Source organism: Odontesthes bonariensis, chromosome 15 (genome assembly GCF_027942865.1).
Source record: "Odontesthes bonariensis isolate fOdoBon6 chromosome 15, fOdoBon6.hap1, whole genome shotgun sequence".
Classification (NCBI taxonomy): domain Eukaryota; kingdom Metazoa; phylum Chordata; class Actinopteri; order Atheriniformes; family Atherinopsidae; genus Odontesthes; species Odontesthes bonariensis.
The window spans coordinates 1,304,775-1,323,484 of NC_134520.1; the positions used below are offsets into that span (position 1 = coordinate 1,304,775).

Genomic DNA, 18,710 nt, shown 5'->3' on the forward strand with positions numbered 1-18,710 from the left:
GCTACGAAAGGGGTAAATTTATTATCCAATAAGAAGTAGTCAATTCTAGAATACGTCCGATGTGGCGGGGAGTAGAAGGAGTACTGCTTGGAGGTTGGATTTGCGAATCTCCATGGATCAAACGTACCATATGTTTTACAGAAAGAGTTAATGCATTGTGCTGATTTACTCAATACCATGGATGTTGGGCTAGAGCGATCTAAATTTGAATCTAGGACACAATCAGGTCCCCTCCTAGAATCAGATTATGAGTATCCAAATCAGGTAATAATGAAAATAAGTCCTTAAAAAATTGAACATTATCCCAGTTGGGTGCATATAGGTTTGCCAATACCTCTGGCGTATTGAACAGTTTTCCAACCACAATAACATACCGACCATGTTTATCCCTTATAGTAGTCGTTTCCATGAATTGCACATTCCTGTGTATGAGGATAGCCACTCCCCGACTCTTACTATTAAAATTTGAGTGATAGACTTGATTAAATCCCCCTCTATAGAGCTTGGAGTGGTCCTTATTCAACAAATGTGTCTCCTGTAAATAAACTATCTCTACCCCCTGGTCTCTCAGATGTGAAAATACCTTACTCCGTTTAGCTGGCTTATTGATCACCCTCACATTCCAGCTCATCAATTTTGTATCCATTGGACCCCTGGTTGGTTCCATATTAGAAGACCCAATGCGTCGCTAGGGTACCCACTACTTGGCTCAGACCTTGAAGATTTGACAGCAAAAGTAAAAAAGTTAAAAATAAAAAAGTTAAAAGGAAGAGGCCTGGGAAAGAAAAGGGTGGCATCACCCACACAAATACAGTCAATACATAACACATAACATATATGAACACTAACACACTGCTCTTTAACGAGCACTCTCGTGGCCAACCGGTCCACCATCACCTGCACACCAAGCCTACCATGTGTGGCTCCATGCATATCACACCCTTAACCTTATCATAATATCACCCTTGTTACTTAATCCCCTAATTGGGAAAAACATACTTTTTTTTTTGGTTATTTTTTATTTATTTATTTTTTGGGGGGGGGGGGGGGTCAATAATGACATTGAAATAACGTTCACTACCATAGAAAATAGGCAACAATTGCGCGTGGGTCAACCCTTAAACCTTTATATCTTCCCTTTAACATACACACTGAAATCAAGTCTTAATTTGTCACATATCAGATCAATCAACAATCGCCTGTTTATATTAGTATAAATGTCTACTTAGCCAGAGTCAAATCCGTCCATGAGTTTCACCCGAGGCTCAGCTCCTTTTTGATGTAGACCACGGCTTTCTTCGGTTCTTCGGAAGGTTTTCGTCTGTCCTCCTTCTGGCGTGATCATCAGGGTTGCCGGGTACCGCAGCCCGTATCTGATCCCCGTGCAGGACTGCAGGAGGCTTCTAGCTTCTCTGAAGGCTGCTCTCTTACTGTTAACCTCCTGGGTGTAGTCCGGGAAGATGTGAATCTGTCCGTTCCGACCCTCGGGTGTTCTCTCCATTTCCCTCGCCTTCTTCAGTATCTCCTCTTTCTCCGTGTAGTAATGGCATCTCACTACAAATGCTCTCGGTGGCGCTCCGCTCCCTTCTCGTCTCGCGCCGAGTGCCCAGTGCGCCCGGTCCAGCGTCGGTGTTGCTATGGTTGCTACTAGATCCAACTTTTCTCTCAGTAAACCAGCCATAAATTCTGACGTTTTTTAAAATGGTCTGTGTAAATATGATAGTAATAAGATGTAAAATGTGAAACGGGACAAAGAGTGAATTGTGTATATGTTTGTACAAAATGGTAAATGGAAAATAAAAAGTTCGAAAAAAAAAAGAGCAATTTATGTTAAACCTATATTAAGCACTTGTATGGCAACATTTAACCTAGGTAAGGTTGATAAAGTCCTTCACAAAGTGTCTCTCATTCACCTATGTACACATAGCTTCAATGCATGGTACTGGCAAAGCAAGCTGTCGCCAGTCTTTGAAGTGCCCTGAGATGACATTTGCTGTGATTTGGCACTATATAAATAAAACTGAATTGAATTGAATTGAATTACAGGCAACTTGGGGTTCAGTGTCTCAACTTATTGAAAGGTCCTGGACTGAACAGCAAACCAATGGCCATCCATGGTGATCATATATCACTAAGAGCATGCACACATCTGTAGATTCTTAAATCCCTTATACTCCAAGCCAACAATCAGCCGTTGATCGGAAAATGTGTGGCATGTAATGACATTGTTCTATATTGCATTTGTATTATGAGTTATGAAATTTAAACAAATACTTGTATATATGGTGCAAGTCTCAGTTTTATGAATGATGGGTGCATTCCACTTTTGCGCCTGTGCTAGTTAGTTTGCTGCAGAATATACTCAAAAGCAGAACTTTCTCCTGGTAGAACTGAGCCCTCATTAACACTTGTACTTATCCTATTTCAAGTCAATATATCTTTGCAATATTAATGGTGTCTTGATATTGTGAATGAAAATATTGTGATTACGATCAATTTTCTATATATTAAGCATCCCTAGCTGTTGGTTATGTTTGGAACATCTGTCTCTCTTGTCTTTTGGAGTGTAATGCGCCATGTGCATTGTCGAACTCCACATTATTTCCAGCTGATTTAGCATGTTGAATTGGACTTGGGTCAATGTAACCCTTTTCACGCATGAAAAAAACATAAGAAAGATCAGCCATACCTAACCCAACACGCCACCCAGCTCCTGGTGCAGGCCATGGTCATCTCCCGCCTTGACTACTGCAACACTCTCCTAACTGGTCTCCCAGCCTGTGCTGTGAAACCACTGCAGATGGTCCAGAACGCGGCGGCACGTCTGGTCTTTGATCAGCCTAAAAGAGAACACGTCACCCCTCTGTTCATTGAACTCAATTGGCTACCCTTAGCATCAAATTCAAGTCACTGATGTTAGCCTACAAAGTACTAATGGAACGGCTCCCATCTACTTGAGAGCTTGCAAAGGCTTATGTCACAACTTGGTCACTCCGGTCAACAAAGGATCGCCGTCTAGCAGTGCCTACACCACGCTGAAGACAATCCAGACTCCACGATGGTGGAATGACCTACCGAGCTCTACAAGAACTATCTATCTATCTTCAGGAAACTCTTGAAGACCCAGCTCTTCAGAGAGCATCTCCTATCCTAGCACTGACCCTGCACTTCCCTCTATGCCTGCACTCTATCTCTACACTGTCACCATGTCACCTCTGACAGAGCCTGACTAGTGGTTTCCTTCTATGTTGCTTATTGTTAGCTTTAATGTTAGCTATAATGGTACATTTTCATTTGTAAGTCGCTTTGGATAAAAACGTCTGCTAAATGCAGAAACATAAACATAAATATACTGCTCATTCCTTACAATCTCAACAAATAATGTAAAAGTTAGATTTTTTGTTAAAAAAGAGGGGGAATTCCAATGTTTTTCATGATTTATTTTCTTTTTCCATTTTATACCTGGAAAAGATGAAAACATATTGAGTTTAAAAATGATTACTAAATTGAATTATTATACTGCTATTTACAGCATTCTGTCCTCCCAATCTTTTCTTATTTTCATCTTTGTTGTCACAGTCTATTGGATTTATTTTCACTCATATACAGAGATAAAGAAAATTTAAAAAAAGACTCCATGTGTTTGCTCACTTTATCTAACAGAAGCACAAACGCCTCGGCAAGCAGAGTCTAACCTTTTGATCTGAAGGAATGCACACACAGATCACACGGGAGAGTGGAAATGAGGACTCGCAGCAGGGTAATTTGCATTTAAGCTGTGTGATGAATATTCATGTGACTGGGTGTAGCTGTCAGGGTTTGAAGAAGAGATTGGCCTACATGTTTATTCATGAGAGAGGCTTCGGCTCTGAGAGTCTCATGCTGATACTACATACACTGTAAAGCAGTGACTTATCAGGGCCAGTCAATTTCTGTATTCAGCATCTTTTACCAAATGATGTTCAATAGATACATCTCAGAGGGTGTTATTTCAAAAAGTGGTATCAATCTTTTCAGATAGATTTTTCATTTTCAAAGAAGCATAATAGTTAGATTGTAGAGATTGCTCTTTTACGCCATTTCAGTAGCTTCCATTCATCCATTTTTTACACCCACTTAATCCACTTCAGGTTTGCAGGGGGCTAGAACCTCTCCCAGCTGCCATAGGGTGAGAGGCGGGGTGCACCCTGGACACATCACAGGGCCACACCGAGACAAACAACCGTGCACGCTCACACTCAACTCCGAGGGTCAATTTAGAATCACCAAGCAACCTAACATGTATGACTTTGGACAGCGGGAGGAAGTCAGTAGTTTACGTTGTTTTGTCATTCAGTCAGTTGACTGACTGAAATTAATCGTACTACACTATATTTTTTGGCCTTTATGCTAAAACATGCAGATATGTGCTCTACCACAGAACACACTGCTTTAGTACAACCCCCTGTTGAGGACCTGCCCAACTGAAGTTATTCATCTGTGGAGGAACCTGGACTTTACTCTGAAAGTTCGTGGCTTCCTTTCCAGGCAGCTGCTCCCCCTGATCCGAGCAGTGAGACCCTCTCGGACTGCTTGCCCTTTCTCTTTCCTGCCAGACCTCTGAGGAGAGTTCACACACTCTCTCTTCCGGCCAGATCTCTGAGGACAGAGGTCTCCAAGCTCCTTCTCCTATTCTCTTCTATTGTACTATTTAAAAAGATAAGATGTTTGTGGTCACTGTGTATGTTTCACTGTGAGAACTGCTGGTTGCGAATGTCAGTGCTCAGATTCAGAGCCTTCATATATGCTGTATGCGTCACATCTGTCCCAGGTTGACACGTATAGACCAACGTATTTTCAGACTGATACTGGGTTTTAGTTATCAGCCTCTGACATCAGTCAGTGGTCCCCTGAAGCTAATCATTTTCATTCATAATTTTACTGAATATGAATAATAATTCATAAGTTGATTGAACCTGCTCCCGACCAACAGAGCCCCAGACTATTTGCTTAGTTAAATTCATTTTGGCCTGGCACAACAGTCTAGACATGGGGCTGCCTAAATTTAGTGGTTCTAAAATAATTAGACAGAAAAACACATGTAATGCGACAGAATGATGTTTTTATATTTTCTGTAAAATCACTTTAAGTCCATAACTGTCTGAAGTGTAACCCATAGGCACCAGCAGAATCTGTGTATCCTCTCTGCTGACCCCCCAGGCCTTCTCTGTAGACTCTTAGACTCTCTGCTGCTCTGCTGCTCAGTCCGTGGGAAAACCCTCTTTTCTTTGACTTTTCTACAACATAATGATTATACTATATTATATTGTTATTCCACTATATTTTGTAGTCACTTATAGAAAAATATTAAAATTCAGGTATAAAAAGTTAAACATTACATTTTGATTGCATCTACACAGTCTTCATGCTGTCCATGGAATTCTCAAAGAATCGAAGTGTGAAGCTTTTGATGATGCCAAGATCACTCTGATTCACAATCTCCCACTCAATGGAGACTTTACAGAAAACATGGATGGAAAAGTAAAGCTTTGGCTTAAAGTGCCTTAATGCTGCAGTCTCTTAAATGAGCAACAGGAGCCGAAATATATAGTTGAAAAAAGAAGGCAGATTATAGTCTGATTCTACTCCTCACTTAATTTGTCCACCATTTTCCTGATGAGTTCATGGTTTTAATCTCTAGGTTTGAGTCTTCTTCAGTGTAGCATGATTTTTTTATTTATTTATCATTTTGTAAAACAATAACCACATATAGGGTAAAGTAAATAAAAATCAGTGTATGCTTTAAGGCTGGACTAAGTATGACTGACAAGTGGTCAATTTATGTTAAACCTATATTAAGCACTTGTATGGCAACATTTAACCTAGGTAAGGTTGATAAAGTCCTTCACAAAGTGTCTCTCATTCACCTATGTACACATAGCTTCAATGCATGGTACTGGCAAAGCAAGCTGTCGCCAGTCTTTGAAGTGCCCTGAGATGACATTTGCTGTGATTTGGCACTATATAAATAAAACTGAATTGAATTGAATTGAATTACAGGCAACTTGGGGTTCAGTGTCTCAACTTATTGAAAGGTCCTGGACTGAACAGGAAACCAATGGCCATCCATGGTGATCATATATCACTAAGAGCATGCACACATCTGTAGATTCTTAAATCCCTTATACTCCAAGCCAACAATCAGCCGTTGATCGGAAAATGTGTGGCATGTAATGACATTGTTCTATATTGCATTTGCATTATCCATCCATCCATCCATTTTCTATACCCGCTGAATCCGTCGGTCGGGTCGCGGGGGGGCTGGAGCCTATCCCAGGTGCTGACCACCACACCACCGTGCAGCCCGCATACAAACATATACTTGTATATGTGGTGCCAGTTTTATTAATGATGGATGCATTCCATGGTATTCCCGGACATGTTCTCAGGGCCAGTGCTGGGCAGCTGACTGGGGTCTTGACGGACATCTTCAATCTGTCACTGGCCCAGGCATCTGTCCCCACATGCTTCAAAACCACCTCCATCGTGCCGGTTTCGAACACACCAAGGCAGAGAACCTTAAATACTTCCGCCCTGTTGCACTCACCTTCGCCATCATGAAGTGCTTCGAGAGGCTGGTCCTGGCTCACCTCAAATCCTGTTTGCCACTCACACTGGACCCCTTTTTATTCGCCTACAGCCAGAATAGAAGTACGGAGGATGACATCTCCACGAAACTTCGCTCCACCCTTTCTCACCTGGACAATAACAACACCTATATGAGAATGCTGTTCAACACCTCCTTCAGTAACTGGATACTGGACTTCTTAACCCTAATCCCTGATAGGGGACATTTTTGTCCACTTGGGGTGAACTTTCTCCTCTAATTTCACACTGTAGATAGTGATACTCATCATATTTGGTCCAGTTGTGTATTTTTGACTATTTTTTCGAATTTCAAACACACATCATACACAATGCAATTTTTCATTGTGTAAAAAAAAAACTCCTTAATTTCTGAAAAGGGACATTTTTGTCCCCTTTTAAAATGACCTAAAAACATCATATATTAATATTTTTTTCCACTTTTTTTTTCATAAATCTTTTATTCCACTTCAGTTCTGATCATAACTACCAAGTTTTCAATTATTTTCAAAAAAATTAACCCTTTAAATGCCAATTTGAACTTTTTAGCCCAATTTTGAAGCCTTTAGGTGCCAGTATTTTCAAAATATGGAATGCAGAGTGGAATTATTGAGTAGGGATAATTAGGGTCTGGGATATGTCAATGATTAGCAACAACATTGATTTTTAGGGATTTTTAATTTTTTTGTTATGCCTGATTTAAAAAAAAAATCCTTAATTTCTGAAAAGGGCCATTTTTGTCCCCTTCTAAAATGATCCCCAAAATACCATATGTTAATATTTTTTTCCACTTTTTTTTTCAGAAATCTTTTCTTCCACTTCAGTTCTGATCATAACCATCAAGTTTTCAATTATTTTCAAAAAATTAACCCTTTAAATACCAGTGTATATGAGGTAAACACAAATTTTCGTTAACAAACAGACACAAAAACTGCTGTATTTTCAATATATGCAATGCAAAGTGAAATATTCTATGGGGGATTATTAGGTCTGGGATATGTCATTGATGAGCTACAACATCAGTTTTATCAGCTTTTTAGTTTTTCTGCAATGGCAGATTACAGAAACGGCTCCCATAGACATCCATTATAATAAATACAGCATTAGTCTATGGCACACACGCACGCACGCACGCACGCACGCACGCACACACACACACACACACACACACACACACACACACACACACACACACACACACACACACACACACACACACACACACACACACACACACACACACACACACACCTGTGTGACCCCAGTGATGTTATGAGGTCGTCAGACTGAGAAATAGTTTGGGTTTCTTTGAGGTAACATAATAAAATAATTTAGGTGTCTTTGAGGTAACATGATGAAAGCACCCTCGTTTGTCAACGACAGATCCACCAGCATGAGAATACGAGAGCTGTGCACATTTCTCATTCTCCTGAAGGTTGGAAGGCATGGCACAAAAATTCAGCGTTGCCCAAGCCGTGGAGGAAGTCCTCAGACCAGGGCACAGCGACTCTCTCTATTCATCCTCCTCTGATGACTCCTCAGATGAAGAATGGGAACTCACCCTCCCTCTAGCAGCTCTGATTATAACAGCACGGAGGATGAAACTGATGAGACTGCTGGCCTGGATATTCTGTTGGTGTCAAAAAATGGCAAGATATCCTGGTCTGACAACCACGCCAACACCCTCCGATACCTGCCTGCGCCCTGTGCTCGCCCTGGACCGACCACCTACGCATGCGCCCGCATAACCGATGTGAAGCCCACCTGGGATCTTTTTCTGACTGATGAGCTGATCATTCAATTCACCAACCTGGAAGGCAGACGCACCACAGAGGCCTGGAGGGACACCGACAAAGGAGAGCTGCAGGCCTTCCTCGGGCCGCTCATCCTCGCCGCAGTGCATCACTCACGAGGTGAGAGCACCCTCAGTCTGTGGGATGCACTGGATGGGCCATGTTCAGGCAAACCATGGCACACACAAGATTTGAATCCCTTGTTTGATGACCAGCTGACGTGACCATCGACAGCGAGAGGGCAAACTGGCTCCGATTGCAGCTCTCTGGGAGAAGTGGGAGAGCCGACTCGCCCGCCTCTTCACCCCGGGCAGAAAATCTGCATTGATGAGCAGCTGAAGGCCTTTCAGGGTCGCTGCGCGTTTCGGCAGTATATCCCCAGCAAACCCCCAAAATATGGCATCAAAGTGTGGGTTGCCTGTGACGTGCGCAGCTCATAGCCTTCCAAAGACATCTAAGATATGAATGATATGAATGTTTCAGTACGGTCGTACATCGGCCGTTTTACCGATGAAGGGTTTGGGAGTGGCGAGCTTTAGACGCTGTGTTAAAATGTATCGGCCTACGTCGTGGGATAAAAAGCTAAATAATAATATATAAATAATAAGTTAAATTTCTATCTTCAAGTATTGGAATGAAGATCTGCTCAAATGAAAACTCGCCATGGTTGGGACCATTAGAAGGAATAAGCCTGAGCTTCCCCCAGTCCATCTGCAGGCGAGCCACAGACCTGTGCGCTCCTCAACATTGGCCTTCACTGCAACACACACTTTCTGTAATCTGCATATCGCATGTCATATGTGCCGAAGAGGTGGAAAATGTTCTCCTCCTCAGCACAGCGCACAGGGACCCAGTGGTCAGCGAGGATGAGCACCGAAAACCCCAACTAATCCTGGACTGCGCGTGCGTGTGTGCCATAGACTAATGCTGTATTCATTATAATGGATGTCTATGGGAGCCGTTTCTGTAATCTGCCATTGCAGAAAAACTAAAAAGCTGATAAAACTGATGTTGTAGCTCATCAATGACATATCCCAGACCTAATAATCCCCCATAGAATATTTCACTTTGCATTGCATATATTGAAAATACAGCAGTTTTTGTGTCTGTTTGTTAACGAAAATTGGTGTTTACCTCATATACACTGGTATTTAAAGGGTTAATTTTTTGAAAATAATTGAAAACTTGATGGTTATGATCAGAACTGAAGTGGAAGAAAAGATTTCTGAAAAAAAAAGTGGAAAAAAATATTAACATATGGTATTTTGGGGATCATTTTAGAAGGGGACAAAAATGGCCCTTTTCAGAAATTAAGGATTTTTTTTTAAAATCAGGCATAACAAAAAAATTAAAAATCCCTAAAAATCAATGTTGTTGCTAATCATTGACATATCCCAGACCCTAATTATCCCTACTCAATAATTCCACTCTGCATTCCATATTTTGAAAATACTGGCACCTAAAGGCTTCAAAATTGGGCTAAAAAGTTTAAATTGGCATTTAAAGGGTTAATTTTTTTGAAAATAATTGAAAACTTGGTAGTTATGATCAGAACTGAAGTGGAATAAAAGATTTATGAAAAAAAAAGCGGAAAAAAATATTAACATATGATGTTTTTAGGTTGTTTTAAAAGGGGACAAAAATGTCCCTTTTCAGAAATTAAGGAGTTTTTTTTTTTAAATCAGGCATAAAAAAAAAATTAAAAATCCCTAAAAATCAATGTTGTTGCTAATCATTGACTTATCCCAGACCCTAATTATCCCCCCTCAACAATTCCACTTTGCATTCTATATATTGAAAATATAGCAGTTTTTGTGAGTTTTTTTCACAGAAATTGGTGTTTACGTCATATAAACCAGTATTTAAAGGGTTAAATTTTTTAAAATAATTGAAAACTTGGTAGTTATGATCAGAACTGAAGTGAAATAAAAGATTTATGGAAAAAAAAGCGGAAAAAAATATTAACATATGATGTTTTTAGGTCGTTTTAAAAGGGGACAAAAATGTCCCTTTTCAGAAATTAAGTTGTGTTTTAAATCAGGTATGAGGGTTAACCAACCAATCTGTCCGGTTAGAGAACCACACCTCCTCAACCCTCATATTGTTCCACAGGACTGTGTGCTGAGCCCCCTCCTCTACTCCCTCTTCACCTATGACTGCACACCTCTACATGGCTCCAACACCATTGTCAAGTTTGCAGACGACACTACGGTGATTGGCCTCATCAGCAACAACGATGAGTCGGCCTACAGGAAAGAGGTTCAGCTCCTCTTCCTCCTGAGGAGACTGAAGAAGGCCCATCTGTCCCCCCAGATTCTGGTGAACTTCTACTGCTGCACCATCAAGAGCATCCTCACCAACTGCATCTCGGTGTGGTATGGCAGTTGCTCCGCCACTAACCGTAAATCACTCCAGAGGGTGGTGAAAACTGCCCAACGCATCACCGGTTCCTCACTCCCCACCACTGAGACTATCCAGCACAGAAGATGTCTGCGGAGGGCGCACAGCATCGTCAAGGACAGCTCTCACCCCAGCCACAGAATGTTTGCCCTCCTCCGCTCAGGGAGGCGCTACAGGGCCCTCCGTTCCCAGAACAGTAGGTTCAGAAACAGCTTCTTCCTTGGGGCTGTCACCCTGCTGAACTCCACACCACCACGCTACACTGTATTTCGTCGTCTCAGTACTTGTATTCTGTGCAATGACAATAAAATTGAATCTAATTTAATCGAATCGAATTTCACTTTTGTGCCTGTGCTAGCTAGTTTGCTGCAGAATATACTCAAAAGCAGAACTTTCTCCTGGTAGAACTGAGCCACTCAAATGTACGGTGGCCCTGAAGTGCAAAACACAACGGCAAATCAAAAAGGACGGACCACCAGTCCAATCAGAGAAGATTCATGTCGCCCGAGGGTACCTACCTTTTCTGGTTTGAGAATTCAAATGTTTTTTTTTCATGATTTATTTACTTTTGCCATTTTACTCAGACCTGGAAAACACTAAAAACAAATTCCGTGTTTCAAGAACATGCATGAGCCCTGTAACAAGGAACCATGTTCGCCTGCATGTTGGAGAACATTTTCAAACTTTCTTTATATATTTTCTTTACAATGGAAATTATGTTTAGCTCAACCATAGAAGTGTGATTTTCAATTGCTAGATGGTCTGTCTAGTTTAAATGAGAATGCGAGCTCTTTTTTTAACCTTTGCCAATCTTTCTACTTTTATCTAATCATAAAGTGCCTTCAGATGCCTTGTTGTTATTTGGCACTATATAAACAAAATGGACCTTTTTGCATCCTGTATTGACACACAACTCCTCGATTCAAAAGGCATACTTCCATGACCATGTAAGCTTCACATACATGTATACATACGATATTCTGATTTGCTCTGATTAGTGTGGACTGTCTTTTACCTTTGACAAAGGACTACTTCTTTAGATGTATTTGTGTGTGTTTGTGTACAGCTGCGAGCTCATGCTGTGGACCTGAATGGGAATCAGGTTGAGAACCCCATTGACATCGTCATTAATGTTATCGACCAGAATGATAACAGACCAGAGTTCATACATGCCATCTTCAATGGTTCTGTTCCTGAGGGATCCAAACCTGGTAGGAACACGTGCACACACACATGCACACACACATGCACAACCACGTGCACACACAAGCGCACACACACGTGCACACATGCATTGGTGCATTGACTTGCTCTGTGTTTCCCTGCAGGATCCTTTGTGATGACAGTGACAGCAGTTGACAAAGATGATCCAAAAATGGCCAATGGGATGTTGCGATACAAGATCCTTTCCCAGAATCCCCAGAGCCCCTCCTCCAACATATTTACCATTAACAACAAGACTGGTGACATCATCACTGTGGCAGCAGGCCTTGATCGGGAGGTGTGTGTATGTTTGGGTGGATATTTTGCAAGGCAATTTCTGTATCCCTATGAAGCAGCTGCTCTCTGCGCCTGAATGTGCACCCAGCCAGCAGGGTTTCCTGAAGCATTAAGAGAACATGGAGCTTTTTTTCCTGTAACATTCTTACATCATTGGGTCCTACGGAACCCCATCTGTTCTAAAGCCATGCAGTTTGCACGCCAGTATCTAATGACCATGATTGAAGAGTCAGCATGAAACCAGTCAAGTCTGCCATATACAGCCCTTTCCATCTTTATAGAGCACGCAAGAGGCAAAAAGTACAGTGTGGAAATGGTCCTGTTTGGTTTGCAGCACATTGAGAGTCACGGATGAGGCTCTTTGATCAATGTTTTTAAATTGATATCAATACCAGATGTGTTTGAACTTATCCAGAGTGTGAGTGGAGAGCAAAATACATTTCATCAGAAAATAGAATAAAGCAACAACTCTTCCCACACACTTGCACTAAATGCTCTGGATGTTTAAGTGTTATATTCACACATTATCTCAGTTACGGTAATCCAGAGCTTTTGTTTGAGAGACAGCAGCCAAAATATCCACAAAAAGTCAGGAACAAGTGCTGTGAATGATTTGCATCCTCACATACCAACCCTCCAGAGCATCTCTTAAAAAATTCAGGACTGCAGTCCGTGTGTGAAAACGTGTGTCACCAGTTTCACACTTCCCTACCAAGTTGAGGAGTGGAAAACAAAGTGGTGAAAAGTCGAGTGTGAAGAGTGAAGTCAATGCGAAAAATGGCATTACCTCTTCTCAGATGTGTTGTGTTTGTGTGATTCAACACATTTTACATTCTTAACACACAGCTGGACACATGCAAATTGTTTTTGACACTGAATTGACAATAGTAGTTTCTGGGATCTGGACATTTATCCCAGCTAATTCCAGCAGGACTGGATGTCCCAGTTGTTCTGAGGTTCTGTAGCTCTGGATCTTAACATATGGCCTCCACAGTTGATGAGCTTATTACTTTCTATGAGAGTAGTGGGACTTGATGGATCATTGTTTTTAAAATTTAAATTTGAAGTTGAATTATCCTTCAATTTGAAAGTCTTTTCCAATGTAAAATGTAGCCAGTAACCGTATGTTGTTTACCATTTATTCATAGATAAAAAATTTAATAGATTTTTATTATTTTTGATGGATAGAAGTGTTATTGTGTCTCCTGAGGTTTTTCCAAATTTGTGAATGTTATTTAACAGCATTGATTAGTAATCAATGATTTCTGTACCATTTTGATGACATTCAAAGCTTGTTTGTATTGACTCCGTCTGATTCCAGAAAGTTACCCAGTATACCCTAATCATCCAGGCCACTGACATGGAGGGAAATCCTACTTATGGCCTTTCCAACACTGCCACCACTGTCATCAGGATCACTGATGTCAATGACAATCCCCCTGAATTCACAACTGACACGGTATGTTCACTCCCACACACAAAGAGAAAGAGAAAGTACAGGCTCTGAATCAGCCCACAGGGGCGAGGCACTGTTCTTGTAAATGACACTAAAGCTTTCAGAGATTTATTTGCATTGGGCAGAAGATAGTAAAAAGTCAATGAAACCTCCAATCTGTGTATCCTTCTCATTAGTTGAACAGGTTGAACAGGAATGTTTTTTTGGTATCTTTACAGTGATGTAGTGCAATCAAAATTGTAAATATGTTTTGTGTCTTTAGTTTGTTTGTTTGTTGTTTTTTTTATTCAGTTCTTCGGGGAGGTTCACGAAAATAGGGTGAACGTGATTGTTGCCAATCTGACTGTGACGGACAAAGACCAGCCTCACACACCAGCTTGGAGCACTGTGTACCGCATCGTTGCTGGAGACCCCACAGGATGCTTTTCCATCCCCACTGACCCCACCACCAACGAGGGCTTGCTTACTGTAGTCAAGGTGGGATTTGATCTCAAAAAAGCCATCACATAAGGTTTAAGGACATGATGCCCAGACAGGCAGCAACATATTGTACAACAGGCTGTGTTCTGTGTAAATTCAATTTCTGACACTACTAATTTAATAGATTTTTTTTCTTCTGATATCTGGACTATCTGCTTTATTGTATACAAATGCATGCAATGATAATGACCCATGAAGTGGGAGTGCCTCATCCTGTAGACAAATGTGCTATCTGATGAAAAAAAAGTTCCAGCCCACATGCGGACATAAACACACAATAAGACAAACATAACAAACCAAATACAACAGATTATAAACTATAGTGAGTCATTTTGTTTTTACTAAAGCCTGTAGGTTTGTACGTGAACTAATAAGGAACCCGACATATTCAAATAACTGTCAAGCCATGAATAGATTTAACTCTCCTGGCCCTGGTCTTGGCCCAAAGAATAAAGAGGAACCCCATTCACGTGGCCTCAACACCAGCAGGGAGGAAATTTGATATCAAGTGCTGTATGAGTTGGGGGGCAGGCAAAGGTGGGGGCCTGGTCGTACTGATTCCCGGTATCACACACTGGCTCTTGGGGCGTGGAACGTCACTTCACTGGCAAGGAAAGAATCTGAGCTGGTGTGTGAGGTGGAGCGGTGCCAACTATATATAGTTGGGCTCACCTCCACACAGCGTAGGCTCTGGAACCCTGGAACTCCTGGAGAGGAGCTGATCTCTCTCATACTCTGAGGCTACGGCTACACGAAAACGTTTTTCACTGTAAACGATACTTTTTCTTATCGTTTGGCTGTCGCGGCCACACGGAGCCGGCGTTCCCACTACCCCAAAACGATAGTTTTGGAGAACGGGTTCCAGAGTGGGAAGATCTGAGAACGGCGTCATTTCGTTTCCATTGTTACAGCCAAAACGGATTCGTTTACATCTGCGTCACAGCCACATGGCTAACGCAGTGACGTATACACATACGTCAGTGACCAGAACAAAAAGCGGCTTCCATTCAAAATCCGTAAGAAGAAGACAACACAACAAGGACAGACAGCGATCATCATGGACCCCACAACATTGATAGCAGCACTGCTGCAGACACTGCTAACTACATTGTTCTTCTTGGGGTCTTCAATGCTAAGGACAATAATAGAGTGACCTGGAGGTGTGTAACTGGGAGAAATGGCCTCCCTGATCTGAACGCAAGCAGGGTTTTCTTTTTAGACTTCTGTGCCATTCATGGATTGTTCATTACAACACCATGTTTGAGCATAAGGTGGTACCTGGTATACCTGGTACTAAGGTACTTTAGGCCAAAGGTCAATGATCGACTTTGCTGTCATATCGTCAAACCTGCGGCCATATGTCTTGTATAGTCCAAAGGGGTGAAGAAAGGGGTAGAGCTGTCAGCTGATCACCAGCTGGTGGTGAGTTAGACTATCACCATTCATCACCATTCCTGTTTGTGATTTTCATTGGCAGGATTTCAAGGCATAGTCGGGGAGAGGAGGGTGTCTGATTTGGATGTGGTTCTGTAGGATACTTCAAGCCATGACCTTCAGCTGTCGGGATTAAAAATGTAGCTCTTCCAAACCCAAGGCCATGGTTCTTAACTGGAAAAAGGTGGAGTGCTCCCTTCAGATCAGGGATGAGTCTCTGCCTCAAGCAGACGTATTTAAGTATCTCAGGATCCTGTTCACAAGTGTTGGGAAGTTGGAGCAACAGTAACAGCGGCTTGTCCATCTTTGTACCAACTCATACCTATAGTCACGACATCTGGATTGTGAGGTCGCAGATACAAGCAGCTGATTTGAGTTTCCTCCAGGTGTGGCTGGGCTCCGCCTTAGAGATAGGTGGAGGAGCTCGACCATTCGGAAGGAGGTCGGAGTAGAGCCGTTGCTGCTCCACATTGAAAGGAGTCAGCTAAGGTGAACCACCTGCCCGAACCGGGCATCTGATAAGGATGCCTCCTGGTCGCCTCCCTTCTGAGGTTTTCTGGGCTCATCCAACTGGGAGGAGACCCCACAGTAGACTCGTAACAAGCAGGAGGGATTACATGTCCCATTTAGCCTGGGAATACTCCAGGATCCCCCAGGATAGTGGCTCTGGGAAGAGGGATTTTCTGGATTTCCCTCCTGGACCTGCCCCCACAATCTGACCTCAGATAAGCGGACAGTATTGAATGTTTCGATACAATCTGTTGGTTTCCTTAGCGAGGAAATAGTTTTTTAATTGGCTCTGTATTTATGAATTGGACTAATTTTGAATTTAATTAATTGGATTTGATTGGATTATGATTACAGTCAGTGGGGTCACATGGCTCTGAAAGGATCAGATTATTGGCTAAATTACAATCAGACTGAGCTGAGAAAGGGTAATTCTCCTTGGATATATGGCGGTGAATGAATCGAATCATTGGCACAAAGCATGTCATACCCCGGTATGATAGGTGGCGCTGTACCCATTCCATCTGTTGCTAATAGAGCCACTTCCTGTTGACCTCTTCACCACCAACAACAACAACAAACTCAGGCATTGGAGAAAGATGGAGAACGCAGAGCCAGATGAAGCTACGTCCCTCTACATTTGGTCTGTGATGAGCTGCTTGTTGCACAAACTCGATGCCCAACGGAGCATTCTCCATCGCGTTGTTTCTTTCTTTCTGACGGCGACAACAACAGGAATATCGTCTCCTTTGACTTCCGGGTCACGACCCCGGGAAAACATCTGGAGCATGCGCAGAACGCAAAGTCTAATTCACCACGTGCTTCAGCGTCTACAAGCAGGTTTAGAGTGACTTTAACCCAGTTATCTCGGGGTCTGAATCCGATCCGATCCAATTTCTTGTCAGATTAAGGTGTCTACATGCACTTAATAACTCAGTCTGATTGGAATTTAGCCAATAATCCGATGCTTTCAGTGCCATGTGACCCCACTGAGTGAATTGGGCTTGACTTGGACTGTATCATTGAAGTGCCTTGAGATGGCATTTGTTGTGATTTGGTGCTATATAAATAAACTGAGCTACACTGAAAGGAATTGAATGGATGGATGAATAACTGTAACATGTCCCCTGCTTCTCAAACTATCCACTCAAATGTATGACCATGATCTTTGTTAGAAAAGTTTGACACATCTGATGAAGTCATCCTTAAAATGTTTAGCAATTCACATTTGATTATGTCGCATTTCTAGTTTGTACCCGATTAAAATGGTACAATGGACAGTTGTAAAGATTGTGAGCTTATAAACTGGTCACTGACACTTCCTCAAATCAAATTTTGAAGACTGCTTAGTTGGCATGCGGTCAGCAGCAGAGGAACCCAGTGGATCCTGGCAGATTGATGATGATGCAATTTATGTTTCAAAGGTTTTGTGGCTGACTGGATGACAAAGCATTCATTTTTAGATCGGATTTGATGCAAGTATAACCTTTTGGACCTTCATAGGCTGAACCCATATAATACATTTCTTGGCCTTTTTTGCTTTGGCTTTTGATGCTTTTAGATGTTACAGTAGAGATGACAGGTGAATACGGAGAGATACTGAATATCATGTTCACAGTCAGCTCTATATAGTTTTATATTTAACACCAAATAGAATCAAATAGATTATGTATAGGCTTAAGTGATAAGAAATTGGTAACATTTAGGGAATACATCCAAGATGTATGGTGGTTTGCACATGTATTAGCTGGACCACGTCTCTCTCAACCCGGCCTCCTGTGTCCAGCCCATAGATTTTGAGCTGACCCGTTCCTTCATGCTGACTGTGGAGGCAGAGAATGAGGTCCCACTGGCACGCGGCATCCACCTGCCTCGCCAGTCTACAGCAACTGTCTCTGTACGAATCCTGGACGTCAACGAGAGACCAGAATTCAGCCCAAACCCCAAATCCATTAAACTGGAGGAAGGTCTGCCTGCCGGGTCTTTGCTCACCACATTCACCGCCCAGGATCCAGATCGCTTCATGAGACAAACTGTCCGGTATGAAACCCACAAATAAGCTAATTAAATGTGTGTGTGTGTGTGTGTGTGTGTGTGTGTGTGTGTATATATATACGTATATATATATATATATATATATACATAAAAATTCCCTTTACATAGATATGTATATATATATAAAGGGAATTTTTATGTAAGAATCGATTATTAACACCTTTATTAATTAATGGTACCTAAATGTCCTAACTATATATCTTCATCTAGCTTGAATTATTTGATAAGATTAGGTACAAAGTTTGTATTCAAATGGAACATTGCTAACAATTCTTCTGGAACAGTAAGTGGTGCTGCCAACAAATCTAAATGAAATAACCTGAAAGTTCAACAAGAAAGGCAGATAATATCCATTAATAATATTCATTTAATGTATACAAAAAATATGATTTATGATGATTGTTTAGGGTTACATTAAGAGATTTTTTTTATTGTTATCGTTGTTTGAGGATCCTTCAAAA

General features: G+C 41.7%; 1 protein-coding gene across 2 annotated transcripts in view; it reads left to right on the plus strand.

The window, feature by feature from the left end:
• The window catches only part of LOC142400024 (cadherin-2-like), a 208,287-nt gene that overhangs the window by 127,282 nt on the left and 62,295 nt on the right, over positions 1–18,710 (plus strand). For both annotated transcript variants that reach the window (XM_075484583.1, XM_075484584.1), the window contains exons 6-10: positions 11,884–12,028; positions 12,146–12,318; positions 13,639–13,776; positions 14,065–14,250; positions 17,981–18,234. In XM_075484583.1, the coding sequence (XP_075340698.1) occupies positions 11,884–12,028; positions 12,146–12,318; positions 13,639–13,776; positions 14,065–14,250; positions 17,981–18,234 (896 nt within the window). The remainder of the gene's footprint in view (positions 1–11,883; positions 12,029–12,145; positions 12,319–13,638; positions 13,777–14,064; positions 14,251–17,980; positions 18,235–18,710) is intronic.